Below are 19,292 nucleotides of genomic sequence, written 5' to 3' on the forward strand. Positions count from 1 at the left end.
AAGAAATTTCCTAATATCTAGTCTAAACCTCTCCTGGCACAACGTGGGATCCTTTCCTCAAGTCCTATCGCTTGTTAGCTGGGAGGAGAGGCCTACCCTCACCTCACTATATCTTCCTTTCTGAGAGTTGGAGACAATGAGAAGGTCTCCCCTGAGCCTCCCTTCCTCGAGGCTAAACAAAGCCAGCTCCCTCAGTCACTCCTCATAGCACTTGGTCTCTAGACCCTTGACCAGCTTTGTTGCCTTCCTCTGGACTCACTCCAGGACTTCAATGTCCTTCTTGTATGGGAGTCCATGAGTGATACCAGTATGGATGCTAGCTTTGGAGCAGACTGCAGGGAGCTGCAGAAACTGCAGGCCCATGGCCTCTCAGTCCTGCCTGAGAAGCTAGCCTGGGAAATTCAAAGGAGGATTTCAAAACAATCCTCAGAGACAGAAAACAACTGCCAGGTGCTGTTTGTCTGTCCTTTTGTTTACCTTGCAGGAGAGAGTCAGGGGGGCAGTGTGCCCCTGACCAATGATGGTGATGTAGCACTTTGCTAACCAATAAGAGTTTCTTTTCTGTACTTTCCACGTATCTGTCTATAAGACAGGCCTGAAGCAATAAACCAGAGAATTCTCCTGTTGAAACTCCCTTGAGAGTTTGTGTCGTTCTTTCTAGCCGTTCCCAATCGGAACGACAATACCAGGATTTGAGGTGCGGCCTCAACAGTAGAGGCATGATCCCTGCCCTGGTCCTGCTGCCCACACTATTCATGGTACAGGCTCAGGATGCCATTGGCCTTCTTGGCTACCTGAGCACACACTGGATCATGTTCAGTTGGCTCATCAGCACTCCCAGATCTTTCTCCCACAAGCAGCTTTCCAGCCACTCTGCCCCAGTCTGTAATGCCACACTGGGTTCTTGTGACCCAAGGGCAGGGTCTGACACTTTACCTTATTTAACCTCATACAATTGGCCATGCCCCATCAACCCAGCCCACCCAGATCCTTCTGTCTGTCTTTGCAGTGGAGAATGACATGAACAGCTCTCCCTTCTCCTACTGCAGTTAATGCAAGATGCAAATCAGAATGACAGTTCTTGCACAATGACAATGGGACAAGCTGATCTCTCGCTATTTCCACCAGGTAGCAGTAGGGTCTCAAATCCAATTAAAAGAAGTTGAGGTACCTAAAGTGGCCTGCCCAACAACTGGGCCTTTCTGCATTGAACAGTCATTACAGATGAACTGGTCTCCAATTATTTATCAGAGGATCTCTAAGAATAATAGGTCATGCTCAGGTCTGTTGCACACCGAATCCTCTAGAGAATGTCCTGAGTCACAGATCTGCACTTGATCTGCTGCAGAACACACCAGAACTAAGGATGATATTAAACTCCATTTGTTTTTGAGATCATCTAGATTATAAATTCTCTTACACTGGAAGTTCAGAAATAATTATACATTTTGACACCTTTTTTATTTTTTCCATATATCACATTTTTTTTTGTTTTTTCAGAAAACTGAAGCAATGTCTCTTGAGCAACTAAGTTGAAAAACATGCATCCATGTTTTATAACCCATGATTTTTAAAAAGCCCCAGAAGCTGAGTAATTCCAAGTATAACAAAAAATCGTAATTTTTAATCTTAAATTTTAATTTTTAAAATTACTAAGACCTACTTATTTTTCACTTTAACTTCTCATGTCTTCATCTACAGAAATTCAAACTGAGTATTAGGCAAAAAAAGCCAGTTGCAAGATGAAGGTATGTTTATGCACATTATCAAGAGACAATACTTGTTGTATCACATGATGCTAATCTATTCTGAAAATAGATTTTTTTTTTACCATCAAAATGACTGTGACCTTAATGACAATCAGTAAGCAGCATTCTTTCCCACCAAATCACAGTGTAATTCACATGCATGACACTTACCATGCAAAATTCATAAGCAGCTTGGAGAACGCTTCATTTGCAATTACTATTTCTCTACTTAACAAGCATCCTGAAGGCTTTATGTGTGGGCTAGTTTATGTGAAATGAAGCATAATAAATTTTCATTTTTTAAAAACAATTATCCCATATTCCCCAACTCACCAGCAACACAGGGGCTTGGGCAGGCTTCTTCCTGTAGTAATCTGAGTTTGCCAATTTTAGGTTGAGCAGTAAAGTGTAATGTGATAACACATAGAGACTGTCTGCATTCATCAGAGTCTGGAAGTTGAAATTTAGGTTTCCTTCAAATCCTGGTGAGTGCATCATACCTAACAAAAACACCATGTGAGCTCTCATATTTTACACAGATTTTTACTGGAAAAAATATCAGAAACTATCCCTAGCATTTTGACAGCAACAGATTGCTAGAATAGTTAATGAATCATCACTAGAAATTACTCTACTAAACATACTAGAATAGAGAATAGAAAAATAAGTAGTTCATCTAGAATGCAAGATAAACTGAACACTCCAGTCACAGTCCAGCATAGCAACATGCTAAATTTGAAATAAGCAAGGAGCACCAGTATTCATTAGGATGACTATCAAGTACAAAGCAAAGGGCAGGATACATCTGCCATGCTAACTGGAAAAGTGAGGTGGAAAGGAGCAGACCCAAAGTCTGTGCACTTAACTGAGAATACGCTGCACCAAATGGTGCTAATGAGGTTTACAGCCTTTTAACCCCTCAGTAAACCTGTTCTGGCTAAGTCAGTTGCTGGATGGGGACTGGAGTGCTCTACACCTTGATCAGTCTGTAATCATCATTCTCTCCATGGCCTAGAGGTATGTGGACAAATATCTGAGGCAAAGCTGGCTGGAACTAGTTACAACTCCAAGCTCTATTTATCTAACACCAAGGACTACTTTCTCTAAATAGCTGAGAACTTGCACTTCTGTCATCCCAGAAACCACCTGTACTCACTAGACCTGAAAACACTATTTCTATGAAGTCTACAGCTATGCTCAGTGGCACAATCCCTTCTTCCCATGGATGGCAAATAGCTGACCTACTGGTAGAAAAATATCAATCAAGTATGAGCAACACCTAATTGAATCCCCTTGATCTGTAGCTTGAACCATGGAAAAACCAATAATACCAGATCCAACCACATGAGTTATAATATTTCATGGTTTTCACATCAACTGTGAAATTCATTCAAACAGTGTCAATTAGGGAAGACTAAGAAGTCAGCTTTATTCTAAAGGAGTACTTGAAATGGAACAAAACCAGCTTCCAAGATTAGTTACAAGATGAAGCAAAGCTGTGTCATTTGTTAACTGCTGCAGTGGTTTACTGTGAACATATTCCTCCCACCATAAAGCTCATACCTCTTCTTAGACAAAATACAACAAACCATTAACATTAAAAAAGAAATCCACACACAGAAAAGAAGCAAATGTTTTTCTTGCCTCGTGAGGGTTTGAAAGCTCTGTGCTGCTGCCTTCTCGGACTTTCCACTGTCGTCACTTTGGGGGCGTGGATAAGGTGAGTAACTGTTTGAGGGTGGATTTAGAAAGAGAGTAACTGTTCCAGGGTGGGTCTAAAAAATGAGTATCTGTTCAAGGGAGCAACCTTTGTGGAAGAAGGGCGATAGGGTTGGCCACAACCACACCCACACCCACAGAGGCTGGCATTGTTTGGGGTAGATTTCTCATGGTGAATGTTAACAGAGAGCCTTTACCAGAACTGCAACCATGTGCTTGAAAGTAGCCTGTGAGTAGTTCTAGTGATTCCTTCATCATTGAAAGCAAAGATGCATCTTAACACTCTGTTGGATGGAGGATCATGATATTGATGTAGATATCTCATCTCACACTGGTTTTTTGTCTTATCTCTCTTAAATCTGTACCTCAGGGAATAGAACCTGCTAGAGTAATAAAAACCTCAAGGCAGAGATGTAAATAAAAGTAAAAACACCCAACAAAACAAAAAACCTAACAAAAAAGCCCAGTTTATTTTGCATTAAAATGTTTTTTTTTAGATGTGCAACCTCCTATACAAGTTTAGAATTAAAAAAGAAGGTGTAGAAGTGCACAGAAAAGTGGATATTCCATTAAGGGGATGTATTTGAGCACCAAAAAGTGTTGGGGAAAAATATGTTCCTTAACTTCCTCTAAAATATGGGAAAACAAATAACTGCATTTATGAGACGTTGGGATCACAAAAACGGAAGATGATACTTACCGGCATAAAAACCTTCCCTCTAAAAAGTAGGGAATTAAAACTGAAGATGGGCTAACTCCTGACTTTAGAGTTAACCAAGTTATTTGCAAATTTTAATTTCACTATAACTCTGCTTAGCTGACTTCACCTTTTCCATGCTTACCTCAGCAGTGCCTTAAATTCCTACCTCCATTCATTCATTGCCTTTCAATCCTATGAAAACATCCTAATTTTGCAATGCTATCTCTATAAGGACCTGGCTTGTAGGAAAGAGCACTAAACTGTATTATCCTTCCAAAGAGTAAGAAAAATAAAAAAATGAAACAAAGCAGTTAAATAAGGTCTCCCAGAAACACAAAAACACTGCTTCTGTACTGACTGGTCTCAGAACTGCATCTGCATCTTTTCTCAACTCGAATCTTAAACTCTCAAATTTCCCAAAGTATTCTTCAAAAATTATGCATGAATAAATGTTGTATATACAATGAATATAGATAGAGGGATGATCACCAAATTTGTGCCTGGAGCAGCTGGTGCTAATGAAGGACTCCTAAAGTAGGGACCTTCATGTTGCTTATACAGGCAGATCAAACTGGTGTTTCAGAAGCTCTCCAGCATGGCTCTCTCACCCACACAGGAGCACAAGTTCTCACCTCCGGAGGACTGATGGACATTTGCTTAAGATCTGAGGTACAAGTTAAGGGGCTGTTTCAGCTGGACTGAGTCTCATTCCAGGTGTCCAACTGAAATAGGAACCATGCAGATCTTACAAAAGCATAAAAGCACAACCCTGCAACAGCCACATCTCCATGGAAACTCCAGGATACCTCTTCCAGGCTGTCTTAGGACAGTGACTTGCTACTACTTGCTACTTGCTACATGATTCCTTACTGAATGGTGTCTTTTACAAGTACTTCACCAAATCCATCTGCAAACCTGGTGCACATTTTTAAAGTACAGATTCAGCCACAGGGGCTGCTTTCTTAAGATAAGTGAAAGGTCTCTCTCAACAATCTAAGTCCCAAACTAGGTATCTTTTTAACCACAAATGATGGATTTAATGCAGAAATTGAGTTATATTCTTCCATTTTTCTCACTGTATTATTCATACTGAATGCCAAGAAAAGCTATGTTTAGCCTTAAAATCTAGATTCTCCTAGGTCCACATTCTCCTAGGTCCAAAGCTTTATAGCACTCTATAAAGACTTTACAGACGAAAGAAGTGGCATACTCATTCATGCACAAGGCAACAGGTGCACAAAGGTTTGAGCTAGAGGTCTAACACTGGTCTTTCAGCATAACCTCAAGATTACTCTTTTTCAGGAAAAAAGATATACCTGTGGCAGAAAGGGTGCTCTTGAACCCCTCAATTAGGAAAGTGGTTAACATCAGTCTCTCTTTCAAGGTATTTCCTTTCTGTGATATAAAATGGCCAGTGTTTCTTAAGAATACCATTTATCATCCTCCTGAGTTAGGGTTTATCTGGGTAGCATTTAAATAGGATATCAGGAATATCATCTTATTCACCCATCTTCATATCTAAACTATGCTGCATGATGATGGGAAGAGTCCCCCTTCTGACTCTGTATGAATTTAATGTGTGTGAGAGCACAAATGAATGAAGCAATGATTAGGAGACGAGCAATAGGAAAGGCAATTGCAGTAAAGTAAGTTAAAGAAACAGAGACATATATTTAAGCAAACATTTTCATTTTGCCCACTGTCAGGAAAGTAAAACCCTTCTAAAAATATATATTTACACACATTTTAAATATCCTATCAATAGGACAAACTAGCCTTTGCATAACTTTTTTTGTTTGTTTGACAGGTCAAGATCCCAAATGTTCTAATCATGAAAGAACTGAAGATATTTAATCTCTTAGAAGGCATGATCTTAATTTTCCACTTAGTCTGGGCTTTGAGCTTTGCATTTCCTGTCATATTAGACCAGCAGCACTAACAAAAACAAAAGAGTGAAGACAAACTCTCCTATTTTCCTATCTTTCCTAGAGCTTACTGCTGTGGAATTGTAACCACTGTCTTTGTAAGGCTGGCATTATTAAAAATAACAGCGCAGTGATGTACTAAGCTACTTATATCCCATTAACAAACAGGTGATGGGACTTCCCACACCCCTCTCATGCTAAGGGGCAACCCTGACCTCTCTTTAATGACACCATGTGCCAAGCTTCTCAACACAGCTTCACAAACCTGCAAAGGGGTATCTTGCTACAGCAAATTCCATTTCTTTATTGATTCAGGGCATAATCCAGAGCCTGTTAAGAATCAATGGACGTACCTCCCTTTGAATCAGTGCTTGCATACTCAATTTGCTTTGCCCTAAATGAAGTGTGTTCCTGTGGAGCAATGTATGGTGTAAAGCTCAAACTTCCTCATTCTGGGTATGTTCTCTGAAGATGAAATCCTACAAGGGAATTTGTGTACAGTGCTGTAAGAGTGTGCATGCTGGTTAGACAGTAAATATTTGCTTGCAAACCTGAGCAGAACGTTGAAGAGAAGCTCTGCAGTGCTCCATCCACTTCTTCTATGCTGGGAAGAGCTATAAGCCTAGGAAGAAGCGCTTCAAGTGACTGGATAAAGAGCCGTGCACTGTGTTGGTCTGCTTCTTGGCTCTTCAGCAGTTTCAGAGAGAGAGCAGCAGTGCGTAAGGACCTGTGACCCGGGCAATCCCGTGGTGTCTGCTCCTCATCAGCCAGGGAACAATTGTCAGAGCCTATGTCTGAGACATCAGACCTGCCCGAATCTTTTTCTGCTGCCATGGAATACTGATCACATGAATCAAACTCAGTCCTAGAAAGGTCCTGGTCATCTACACTGAAGTTACTTTCACTGTATCTGGAGCCATAGGACCGGGTCTTGCAATCAACTGATAAAAAGTTAGTTATATCTGGATAGACTATGGTGTGGCTTCTTTGAACAACATCTGGCTGGTCAATGGTTTCTGACTCTGGTTCTCTGTAATGAATCTCTTTGCTTTCGTGTCCAGCTGGAGATGGCAGGGAGTTTTTTTGATTTTCTGGATTATCCTCTGGAGTTGTTTGTCCCATATCCCCTTCCAAAGTAGTCTGACCAGTGTCTGTGGTAACACTAATGCTAATATCAGGACTCTTCTCATTTGCTGATTCCCAGGCAGGGTTTTCTGAGGACAGGATGCGTCTCTGCCACCTGAAGTCAGCATCATTGATCTCCATGGAGTCCCTGCTTGTCTCGGTCCCATCCTTCAATTCTTCTAAGCGCTGGAGCAGCAGCTGGATCTGCTCTTCACTAAGACCCCTCCCTTGGCTCAGCTCATCTAATGCTCCAAGCAGGGCAAAGACGCAGGACACTGAAGCATAACACGCTTCAATACCACCTTTGATGCACGCTTCCGTCATCCCATCCATGATACTACAATCAACACAGAGTTTATTTAAGTGATGCAACATGTATGGTGAGCACGTCACTGTCATTCAACACCATCTTTCCATAACCAGGAAAAAAAGAAGTGAACTTATCCTTTAAGACTATTCCTAAGAAAGACAATTAGTGTAAGAACAAATTACTAAGTCTCCCATGCAAGCATGGTCATTCTATAAAGGGAGTGCCAACAAGGGAAAGTTACCATGCATTTGTAACAGCATGCACAGCATGTTCTCTCTTACAGACAAACACTTAAACTAAAAAAAAAATAAAAATCTCAACCCCCAGCTGAACTAAATTTAAAGGCCATCTGTGTCCTGAAAATGTTCTTATCTACAAGATATGATCTTTATAAGAACTGAGAACCCTTCTTGCTCAATATGACAATGTTTAAATTTTCTATGACCTCCTCTGACTTAATCTTGAAAATATACCTCTAAAGAAACACACATTTATTTTACTGCGAGTTTAAGGACCCATACCCAACATTTTTCAGCTGTAAACCAACATATTTGGAAATTTTGGCAAACTCAACAAGGCAGTTATCTACATCTTCACAAACAGGCCCAGACTGATGACAAACCAAACAAGAACTTTAACACCTTTTCCATTTTCAGAGCTTATTTAACCAGGCAGATACCCTGGCTGATACTGGATGTGCTCCTGAACTGCTTAAGTGTTCTGTGTGCACAGGTTTATGACAGAAGAGGCTAAAGGAGGAAACAAAGCGTACAGCTTGAGAAGATCCAGATGGGACTTTCTTTTAGAAATAGACCTCTTCTTGGATTCTGACTCAGAAGAGCAGGGCCCTGCCAAATCACAAAGCTGCTGTGGACTGCCAAGTATCTGAAAGGAAAAGAAACAGAAATAAGATTATCTAAGTATAATTTAAATGCAATAAATAAGTCACAATTCTATCAAGCCCTGGAACCCAAGGTAGCACTACTGCAATTTCTCACAGCAAAGGGAAATGGCACAGTGATGTTCCACTTATTAAAGCTACCTTTCCTCCTTTTAGAGGCAGAAAAGCAAGTAAAGGAGAATATTCAGCAAGAATCACATTTAGAATGTGATTTATCCAGTGCTTTACATTTTTGACTGATTTTTTTCATCTGATACTGCACACAATACAATTTTTATGCCTACGTGAGTATTTATTATTATATTTTATACCAAAGGAAGCCCCTCTCCTCAGTCACCTAATTACAAAATTATGGAGTCATGCAATGATTGGCAAAGTGATTCCTTCAGACTTAACCTGTTAGGTATGTCCTGCACAAAACAACATTAGACTAAGCTTTTCCTAAAACTTCAGTTATCATCTTGCTATTGTTTAAAATTAGACAAAGACAATGACAGGATGACTCCTAGTTTAGACAGGAACCAAATGGGTGGCTGTGTGGTGTTAAGGGAGGTTTTTCAGAAATAGAACAGTCAAGGTATGCACAAGCTAGATGAAAAATTCTCTAGGTGATACCACAGTTCCTACAAATTACATAAATTTCCTTGTGTTCCACAACATGGAAAAACCCATGATTACAGCTGGTGCTCAAACAAGTCTCCTAGTGCTCCAGTTCTAGTGCTCTCAGAGGCACTGGGCAAGAGGCCAGAATGGACTGGTCTTGAAATGGCTTTTTAAGCCATTGTCAACTTTCTTGTATATATTCAAAAAAGCTCAGAGAAACTGGATTTCAAAAACCTGGCATGTAATCAAAGCATATATTCATCTTATTGCCTGGAAACCACAATGTGAGGATGTGTCTGGGGAAAGATGCCAAAGAAGTTGCAAACTGGATCGTTACGCTTTATCTCACCCAAAAGAGCAGTTGTGATTCAGTGATAGGATCTGCTCCATGCAGCATCACAGCATGAGCCCTGACAGAGTTACCATAGTAGCTTGTGTTGTGGACACAAATACAGATCTTACAACTGCATCAAACTACTTGTCACAGTGGTGCTGATGTACCAGTTGTGCTCAGAAAGGAATATTTCAACAACCCTAGATGGGAAGGGTTGAAATGCATTGCTATGTACATATCAACAACGCTTGCCGTTGAATAAACATTTTGTTTTACGTGCCTGGATTTGCACATGTGATTACCCTACCTCTTTCATAATTTTGATGGCTTCTACTCGATGCTGAGGTGGTGGGTAAAGCAATATCCGATGATACAGAGACTGTAGCACAGGCTTCATGGATTCCACTGACCCCACCAGTCGAACCAGTTCTGCTGCTATATAATATATGGTCCGTGCAACAGGCCCACTAAGGGCAGGTGCTGTGGAAGAGCAACCCGAACCCCGGCCATGATCAGAGATCCCTGAGGAAGGTGAATCAGCCTCAAGGCAGATGCTGCTGTGGGCAGAGGTGATAGTTTTGTCATGGATTGGATTTCCCAGGATTACTATTAGGGCTGGACACAGTTGCTTCCTGAGAAAGAGAAAAGCAGCAGATGGTAACTGGAAAAAAAATACTCTTACAAGAACAGATTGAAAATAGCCCATGGTTAAATGAGATACACACTCTTGTTTTAATGATCAGTCAAACAGCAGTGGTTAGATACAAAAACAAATTGTGCCAGGCTTTTTTCACCTCCCAAGCATCAGCCTGCTAGTCCATATGGAAATACCTCTGTGTGCTGTAGAAACATGGTACTGATTTTGCAAGTTCATGTTGCTGCACAGTGCTGTCCCTTTGCAGGATAGCATGCCAGCCTCTTTCACTGGTTGCAGCTTATCACGAGGTAGAAATTCTAGGCTTCCACTGCTCAGTGTCTCTTTTTCAGTTCACCTTGGGAGCTTTAAAAAAAACTGACTAAACAAGAACTAATCTCTGTTAACTAGAAGGCTGAATGATCCATCACTGAACTGCGCATGCATTATTTTAGTAAGCACCCTTAGTTGTGAGTCTCTACTGGGCTGTCTTTTGAGAACAAAATGAAAGCTGTCTAAAATAACTCAAAGTGTGCACTATACTATTCATATGCCACTATACAGTAAATTCATCCATTCATCCTTCAACTGTCTTTCTGCATGAGCACTCATGTTAAGTGATTCAACACCAGCAGATCACTCTTCTGTGGAACCAAAGCCAGCTCAGCACTTTGCTCCATTAGCTGCTCTTTCAGCTTTGTATTCATGCACTTGACACTTTACTTCAGTCTGCAAGACCTTAATTTAAGAAGCCAAGTGCTGCATGAGAATGAGTCCCAAATCTGGTTTTCACCCATGTCTCAGAGGTCCAAGTGACCACCTAGACCAAGAATCTAATTACAAGTAACAATTCATAAAATACATCCTCATAGGTAACTACATTTTATTTTCTCAAGGTTGTATGCAGTCCAGAATTTTCACCGCTTCTCTTAACAAAATTTCTGAATCAGCTCCACTTCACCAAGTCACAGAAAGAAAACCAGCTTTTAACAGGACATCAGATAATGACTTTGAATCTGGTTATTCCATTTATTTCTCCAATCAAGTACATCTCAAAACATAACAATTCACTACTGAAGAAGCATGCCTGTCTCAAAGCAGGCATAATCACAGGTTGCACCAATATATTCCCCACACATCTTAGTCCTACAGCTTCTATAGTCCTATGGTTTCTGCATCAAACTATGGAGAACACCATCAGCACACAGAGCTAATTCTTCTCTGTCTGCTCCCTTCTTTTTCATCTTTGGGAACCGACTACAAAGTGCCCATCAGAGTGAAAGCTATGTGCATGTAGGCAACAGCTCCTTAAAGAATAATGACAGCTACTAGTTTTTTTTACTAGTACTAGGATTACAACCTCACCAGACAGGTAATGTATTATTAGTATGTACAAAACGTTCAAAATGATGTTTGCAGTTTAAACTGTTTCATATCTTCCTAGTGTTTTGGCGGTTTTTTCCCTCCAATTAAGCAGCTAGCTGAAGCATGCCTGTTCATTTCTTGGTATGGCAGCAGTGCAGATTAAGAAGTCCCACCCCGATGGCTTGCCCTCATAGTGCACAGTTACAAACACCTATAGATTTGCAGCATAAACTGGATCATCAAAAGTATGTAAATTGGAAACAGAACAGGAAGTGCTTTCTTTTAAATGAGATCATTTCAGTGACCTTGCGTATAGGATGGCCCCACAGTCTGTCACACAAGCATAAACAAAGAGTTATGTGAAAGCCAAAGGCAGAAACTTCTGAAGTGAATCTTCCATGAGAGAGAGAGAGAGTTCTGCTCTTATGTTAGACTTCCAAGAGGCCTCAGCACCGGGTTCTTGGCAACACTGACAAGTGTTACCAGTCTGAAGACCTCCCAGTCTTGCAGCCACTGATGTCCCTGGGACAGGAGGGGGAGTTATGGGTGCCTCTACATGTTCCATCCTTAGAACTGGGCCCAAGTCAAACACTTCAATTTCAAAAATTACAGGGTAAAAGCACAAGAAACACATTTGCCATTAACAGTCACATATATCTTTCCTTAATACAATCACCTGACAAGGTCAAAAGATGGGCACAGACTGCAAGGAACTGCATATTAGTTACATTCTTGCTTTATTACTATGACTCAATTATCCACAGGCTATAAAAACCCTACTATTTCAATTGTAAGGAAAGAAGGATTATTTCAAGTGCTTTGAGGCGATGGTATTAACAATTTAATGATAGATATGAACACCAAAGATATCAAGCCTTCCTGGTGAAGTGTATTAAAAAGGAGAATTTATTGATAAAATAGAAGCACCATTAAGACTGTTTAGCCTCAAACCTTATATAACAATGCAGGTCATAATAAGCATTTCTGTTTACCAGTACACATTTGACATCAATTTTGCTTATATTCCCATATTATTGTATCAGAACATTAAGAATCTCAACAGTACTCTCCTACAACAAGCAGAGCATCTCTGTGATTAATGCCACACACAAATCCAAACCATTGCAGAAAACTTATTAAGAGATTTTCTGTTCTGGCTAAATCCATCAGACCTCATTACAGTGATAACTCACTACTAGGATGTAATGTGGTAACTGAGCAGGCAGTCCTAACCAATTTTATATGAGACACAGAAAGAACTGACAGTAGGTTAACAGCAAGCTCTGCTCACACCTGGAGACTTTTACAGGGCCCTTTTGCAAGCTGAGTATTTGCATTAGTCTTCACATACTCACCATATTAAATCAGTGAATCCTTTGTGCTGGTGCATGCTGGGGGAGGAGCTGTTTAGCATGGAGAGGATACACTCCAAGTAAAGAAGCTGAAGTTGACGATTGTCACTGGCAAAGAAAAGATGCCATTCATATCATATTAAAACAAAGACTACTTAATTTTCTAAAATAACTGCATTAGTTCACTTGAAAATTATAACATAATTTGCAGCAGTGATTTATTTTGCTTCTTTCTATGAAATTACAATGGCGTGATCACCTGCATCATCCCATTTATTTTGTACTGACCACATGCAGTGATCTACTACATTAAAAAAAAGAAAGTGAAGAAAGAGGAAGAATAAAACCCAAATAATTACTCAAATTCAATCTAAAATCTTGGGAAGGAAGCCTTAAACACAGGGAAATAAGACAACACAAGATTTTGGATTATTGGATAGTTTCTTCAGGCAACTTGAACCATGTTTAGGCTACTCTCTTCTGGCTTGTTTTTGTTGGTTTTTTTCTTGGTGACGGCCATAAGTCAATGCCTACAAGCAGAAAGTCACATGATAACATTGGTACCTCTCAGGGCATTGCCAGTTACTCTGTCAGAACCATAAACTCAAAGAAAGCCTCATAAGAAAGAGTATTAAAAAACCTGTGGACACCTAGAACTGACACACTTTTAACACGCCCTATGCCTGTGCCTACTCTTAATGTTAACTGCAGGACCCAGGAGACAAGCAAGGCTAAGGTCTGCCTCATGAAAGGAGCACTCCATGGCAAGTGCACCCATAATCTGGTTTTCACCCCTAAGAAAACCAGGATTTAATAACTCTTTTGGTCAGAGATGAGAGCTGTAGGAATGCACTTTCTGATATATGACTGTAGGTCAAGGAAGCTGTAAAGAATGGATTTATCTGAATTGAAATAAAGGAGTAAGAAATATCTGCTTTTCTGTCACTGCCTGAGTTCCTTTTGTTCACATGTATGAATTTGCATCCAAGTACAATACCTATTTCATATGCCAAGCAGAAAACACTGAATCCTGAGGCTCAAAGCTAGATTTCTAACTCTGTGCTATGGAGGACTGAAAACTGCTGGCTTCTTATCTATTTTAAAGGTGAAAGATTTTTCCTTACAACAGTCCACACCTATCTGGAAAGATACATGCATTCCAGGTACATATGCCTTCTTTCCCAACAGCCTTTCTTACAATGTGTCTTATTGCAGATGATCATCATCTTGCAGTTGACACTTGCATGGGCATGCATGGGGCATCCCTGCACTCTTGATTTTATTCTCCCAGATGCTGACACTGATTAAATAATGCTAAGTAAAGCACTTCTCTGTAATCCTGCTGTTAGAAGAGACACTCATGGGAAGAAAGTCTGCAGAAGAACTGCACATAGATGCCTGTGCTATCTTTACCTCTGGTAGTTTCTGAAAATTGTACAGCAAATAATGCACTTATTGTCCATAAAAAACACATTTTAAAAGTTAAAATCACGTATTTTCAAGTAGGTAGTGTTTGATATTCCTAAACTGAAGGAATACTTTGATAGTACAAATTATTTCAACTGGATAAATGCTACCTAAGGAGGACAGATTTATTCATTCTGAATATAGCATCTGTTAGGTCTTTCCACGGCTTTTGTAATTGTTATTCTCTCTATGATGGTTCTTCCAGCCAGATAAGAAAACTTCTCCTTGGATTAGTATTTTGCTGCTGTATGGAAGTTACCTACAGATTAGATTTACTGGAAACTCTTTAAAGCTGAACAGTGCACAAAGAAGGCAAATTAGCTCCTCATTTAAATCAAGGATTAAATTGCTGCATCATGAACAATACTTTCTCTAGTAAACACTTCATTTAAGCACAGCTTTGCTCCATAATTCCAGAACTACAACAGTAAATCACATGCATCAGTGAAACTCTCAATCTCCAGGTAATAAATTGAAATTATAAACTTAAATAACTCACTTTATGACAGCCTGGAGCTTCTCACAGAGCACAGTGAGGACAGATACAACATCGTCACAAAGAGACTCAGCTGAAGTACCTCCAAAAAGGACAAAGATCAGAGGCATTACATATGAGCAGCTGGATTGCAACATCAGTTAACTGCATGGGCTTTCAGAGCTGGTCAGAGCTTCTAAACAAGGAGCAGAGCTACCAAAATTCATAGAGAAGATGCAGTAGGAAAAGTCCTAGATTGGAAAGTGATTGCTACAAAATGCAAAAGCAGCAGTATTAAATCCGGAGAGAGCACCAATTGCTTACATGCATTTCAGAAGGTTAGCTGAAATCAAATTCAGATAATAAAATAAGTATACAATTAAGTAATAAAAAAGACTGGCTTCAATATTTCTACATGGCAGCCAAGTTCTGTATCTCTTCCTGCAGTTTCTCTCTCTTACACATTTTCTGATGTCTGACCAAGCTCTGATCTTATAAGTGAATACTTGTGCTCTTCAAAAATTTTAGCTTCCATTCACACAAGTTCTCATACAGAAATCCAGTGTGAAGGTCAAAACCAGGGACTACTTTTTCCTACTAGAAGATGTTGAAAGTTAAGACACAATCGGAATAAAAAAACACTCTCTTATAAAATAATCACCTGGCAAGTAGTCATTATATAAACAATGTCTTTGGCCTGAAATACAGTAACAATAGTTTTCAGATTCCACATTCTACTCTGTGAATCTATTTTATTTCAGGAAGACACTTGCTAAAACTATTTCCAGACCACTGAAACTCCTTAACTACAGAAGTTAGCACCTTGAAACAATAATTTATTGCTATGTTGAGTGCAATGCTGTTACCATCGTCCAAATGAAGACACAACTGGAAGTATCAGGAACTAACAGGGCTGTCTCAGTTCTTACCACAGGTGACCAAGAGATCACCAAACTATAGAGAAGTTATGAAATCCTGAGGGTGCAACTCATCAAACAGCACTGTGGTGATAAAAGGAAAGTTAAGAATAAAAAAGCTGGCTTGGAAGGAGTCACTAAAAAAATATTACAAATACCTTGACTCTTGAATTTCTGCAAGGTGTCAGGGTTTTCAACTATCTGTTGAGGAAAGACAAAGGTGATGAAATTGGTGCAAGGGGCAGAGGAATGTTACAGAAGCAATACTTTAACAGCAGAACTTTCTTAAATTCATGTCCTCTAGCTGTTTTGTGTTTTTGCTAGGGTTTTTAAGTCAACCTTTTGCAAAACATTTAAAAAAATTCCTCAAGATCTGTTTTAACAGTCGTTTAGATTTAAGGAATTTGCATCTCATTTAGGTGAAAGCCCTGTAAGTCCTTAAGGGAGTTCCTACACCTAAAACAACTCAAGAATAATTTAGCATGTAAATTACATTGAAAATAACTGGGAGAAAGCATAGTTTCGACTTCAAAAACTACTTAGAAACCAAAATCAATTGAGTATTAGTGAGTTTAGAACATTGACAATGTTAATGTTACATTACCAACAGAATTAATGGCAGTCAGGAAATGGAAATGACCTCTTACATTGTTTGGTTCAGCTGTGGTATAGGGGTCCTCTTATTGTGCTCAACAGGGTCAAGCCAAATTCTCTCAAGCATCAATAACAAACTGCCAGGAATTAAATGCAGTTCTCATATGCTTTTACCTACTCCTCAGCTAAGAAAAGAACTAACAAAATTGAATTTGTGGACCCAAAATGCTTCTGTTTGTTTGTTTGGGTTTTTTTTGGTAAATACTTTGGCTAGTAAAATGAACCTACTTAGCATCAACAGAAGACAAGTTTACTTAAACAGATTAATTATTTTTGCAGTTGCTCAGCAGGATAAGAGCAATCTAGTCTAATAATGTGAAATAGAAGTGATCATCTTAACCCAAAACAGATGTAAGGAAAACAATCTTTACAATTACAGTCCTTAAAATGTTCTAATAAATAAAAACTGACTTACAAATGACAATATGATATTATACAAAGCAGTACAAACAAATGTAAGAAGCCAATGTAATTTCACATTCACACATGAACATTTACAGTTGAAAATGTGCTGGGATGTCATTCAAACAGCTCTCATGGATTTTAATAATGAAATAAATAAAATAAATATATTTTTTCTAATAAAGAAAAAAATAATTTCATGAACTTAAAATTATCTTCTATAAAAAAAGTAGATGAAAAACCTCAATTACACTTTCCTTAGTTGAGAATCTGCTTTCATTATGTAAATATTTGCCATACAAAAAGTTGTGGCAGAAGGATTTCAATAAACCTTAGATAAACAATCAAACAAAAGGCTGAGGCAGCCTGATATCAGAACAAAGTCTCTCTTGTTTAATGGAAGGAAAAGAAAACCAAACCAGCCAGCTAGAGTCGACAACGTGAGTGCTCTGAGGCAGGCATAGACAGAGCCCAAAAAAGCTTTTAAACAGGATTAATTGAGGAAGTGTCAAATAAAAGCCATAAGGCATTCAGAGGAACAAAACAGTACGCAGCCATGGACATGGAACCATTTGTTGATGCCAGAAGGCTCACCATGTTTTCTTGCTTTTGTCGTAACTGTAAAGTCAAGTCACTCAACATTTGGCTGAGGGTTGCCCGCACAGCGGTGTTAATGCTCCGCTGGTGACAGCTAGATACATATGTCTCAATGCAAACCTGATGAGAAAACAAGACAGCAGTACAAAGAGATCAACTCCCACTTACCAGGAACACATTCTAGGAGGATACCAAGGTCTCTCACAGGCAGATAGTCAGCCTTCCTTACTATTTCTTACTGCTTTATTCATGCATTAGAAGTTTTCAGCAGTCTCAGTTGGAAAACCAAGTAAGTAGCACCTAGAAGCAGCCTACAATTCATCAGTCTCATAGCTGCAGGAATGGTAGGGCAAAACTGGAAGTCTCCTGTCAAACCCAAACGATTTTGGTACTTGTCTCACTTTGTATAATTGAATGCTGCTTTTATTATCATCTCTTGATACTTATTTGTGACTACCTCTCTGCAAGTCTATGTCTGCAATGTAAATCCCCTCCAATTGTTCAAGCTTGTTGCTCCTGATGTACAAGTATTTGCCACTTATTCTATGATAATTATTACATATTCTAACAAATCTGAAAAACTTTAAGGCCTTTCTTAACACAGAAAATACAATAGCACTTTACCATAAATAATACAATTGCCTTTTAGTAACTGGCAATCCAGCAGAGGGCTCCTCTGCTCAGACACCCCATGGGAGCCAAGGTAGCAACAGAAGAACACGGATGAATCATCCAGTTCCTAACTCCATGCCCAACTGCTGGCAGTTTTCTGTCAATATGCTGTGCCCAGATGTACTTTTGTCCCAGGTGATGTGATACAAATGGCTGCCAGAGTGTTACACAGCCAGCATCCTGGGGACAGGATCTGGAAAATGCAGTTTCTATCCTTCATCAGGTAATTTGTGGGAGATGTTGGGTCTCTAAGACTTGCTGTAACTGGAATAAACTGTGTAAGCACATTGCACAGTAACTACAAAGCAGATAAAAGTCTTGACGGAGCCGAGCAGGTTTGTGACAGAACTGTACAATACAGCCTTCTTGAAGAAGCAGTTTTGGTCCTTTGTCCTACACTACACTTTATCTTTCACAATGACTACAAGAATCCCCCAAATCCAAACCAAGCAACCAAAAAAAAAGAAGTAAATGACTGTTCACATATGTTTATATTTTTCAGTTTTAGCAGTTTTATTCTGCCACTGTTTAGATATATAACAAGAACTGTAAACATAAATTGAACTAGCTGTGCAAAAATACTTACATTAAAAATATAAATATGTAGTATAAATTATATGCATAAGGAGTATACAAATGCATCTGGTGTACATTTTTTGAATGAGAAGGATATTATATGATGTAAAGTCATTTTTATAGTTCCCTAATGTGGATGAGTTTTTAAGAGGAAAAGATTGAAGTGATCTAATTACATAGTCTGATCAGTACTGACATAGGTGCACAAACAAGACTCTTGATTGTTTCTAATGCCTACTGAAATGAAACCAAGCTGCCAGTAGGTCAGGGATGAAGATGTTCTTGTAAGTTGGCCTAAACCAATTCTGCCCCTCATTAATCTATCACTTGAACCCCAGTGGACAAAATAACCCTAAAAGCCTGCTTACCATACACAGCTCTTTACAGAGGCCAAACCATTCCAGTGCTGCTGAGATCACTCTTTTTGGGCTGCATGCTTTTTTCTAGAGTACCTGAATTAATTAATGAAATACCATTCTTAGAGGTAGGCTGACTTTCTGGAAAGAGCATGGTTGATACCTCCTTCTCTCCCCTCCCCATGCGAGCTAATATGCAAACAATACGGGTTCACCTGAATTGCAACCTTACAGAAGGCCTGTGTTCTAAATGGCTGGGAAAGGTACCTTTTGAAAAGCCACTGATGAAGAAGCAGCAGTAAAAATGCGAGAGCTCAGGGCTCCAAAGAGGTGTGCAATGGACATTTTGATCATTTCATGCATTCGGGGACTTCCAGCTCTATGGCATGCAAAACACAACTAAGAGCAAAACACAGAAGGGTTAGCTAATGAAACACAACAGTTACACAAAATAAACCTC

At 39.4% G+C, this 19,292-nt stretch overlaps 1 protein-coding gene across 9 annotated transcripts in view; it reads right to left on the minus strand.

The window, feature by feature from the left end:
- The window catches only part of ARFGEF3 (ARFGEF family member 3), an 88,860-nt gene that overhangs the window by 34,196 nt on the left and 35,372 nt on the right, over positions 1-19,292 (minus strand). For 2 of the 9 annotated variants that reach the window (XR_015283299.1, XM_086877459.1), the window contains exons 6-15: positions 19,100-19,231; positions 17,226-17,348; positions 15,734-15,776; positions 14,683-14,761; positions 12,720-12,824; positions 9,673-9,997; positions 8,300-8,412; positions 6,644-7,554; positions 3,393-3,476; positions 2,082-2,248 (exon numbers count right to left, since the gene is read on the minus strand). Coding sequence is in view for 6 of the 9 variants with exons in the window: in XM_086877459.1 (XP_086733585.1) it covers positions 2,082-2,248; positions 3,393-3,476; positions 6,644-7,554; positions 8,300-8,412; positions 9,673-9,997; positions 12,720-12,824; positions 14,683-14,761; positions 15,734-15,776; positions 17,226-17,348; positions 19,100-19,231 (2,082 nt within the window). In the remaining 3 variants the exon portion in view is untranslated. The remainder of the gene's footprint in view (positions 1-2,081; positions 2,249-3,392; positions 3,477-6,643; positions 7,555-8,299; positions 8,413-9,672; positions 9,998-12,719; positions 12,825-14,682; positions 14,762-15,733; positions 15,777-17,225; positions 17,349-19,099; positions 19,232-19,292) is intronic. The other 7 variants (XR_015283300.1, XM_086877460.1, XR_015283301.1 and 4 more) reach the window with 5 other exon arrangements.

Source organism: Cyanistes caeruleus, chromosome 2 (assembly GCF_971803275.1).
Source record: "Cyanistes caeruleus chromosome 2, bCyaCae1.hap1.1, whole genome shotgun sequence".
In the NCBI taxonomy this organism is placed as follows: Eukaryota; Metazoa; Chordata; class Aves; order Passeriformes; family Paridae; genus Cyanistes; species Cyanistes caeruleus.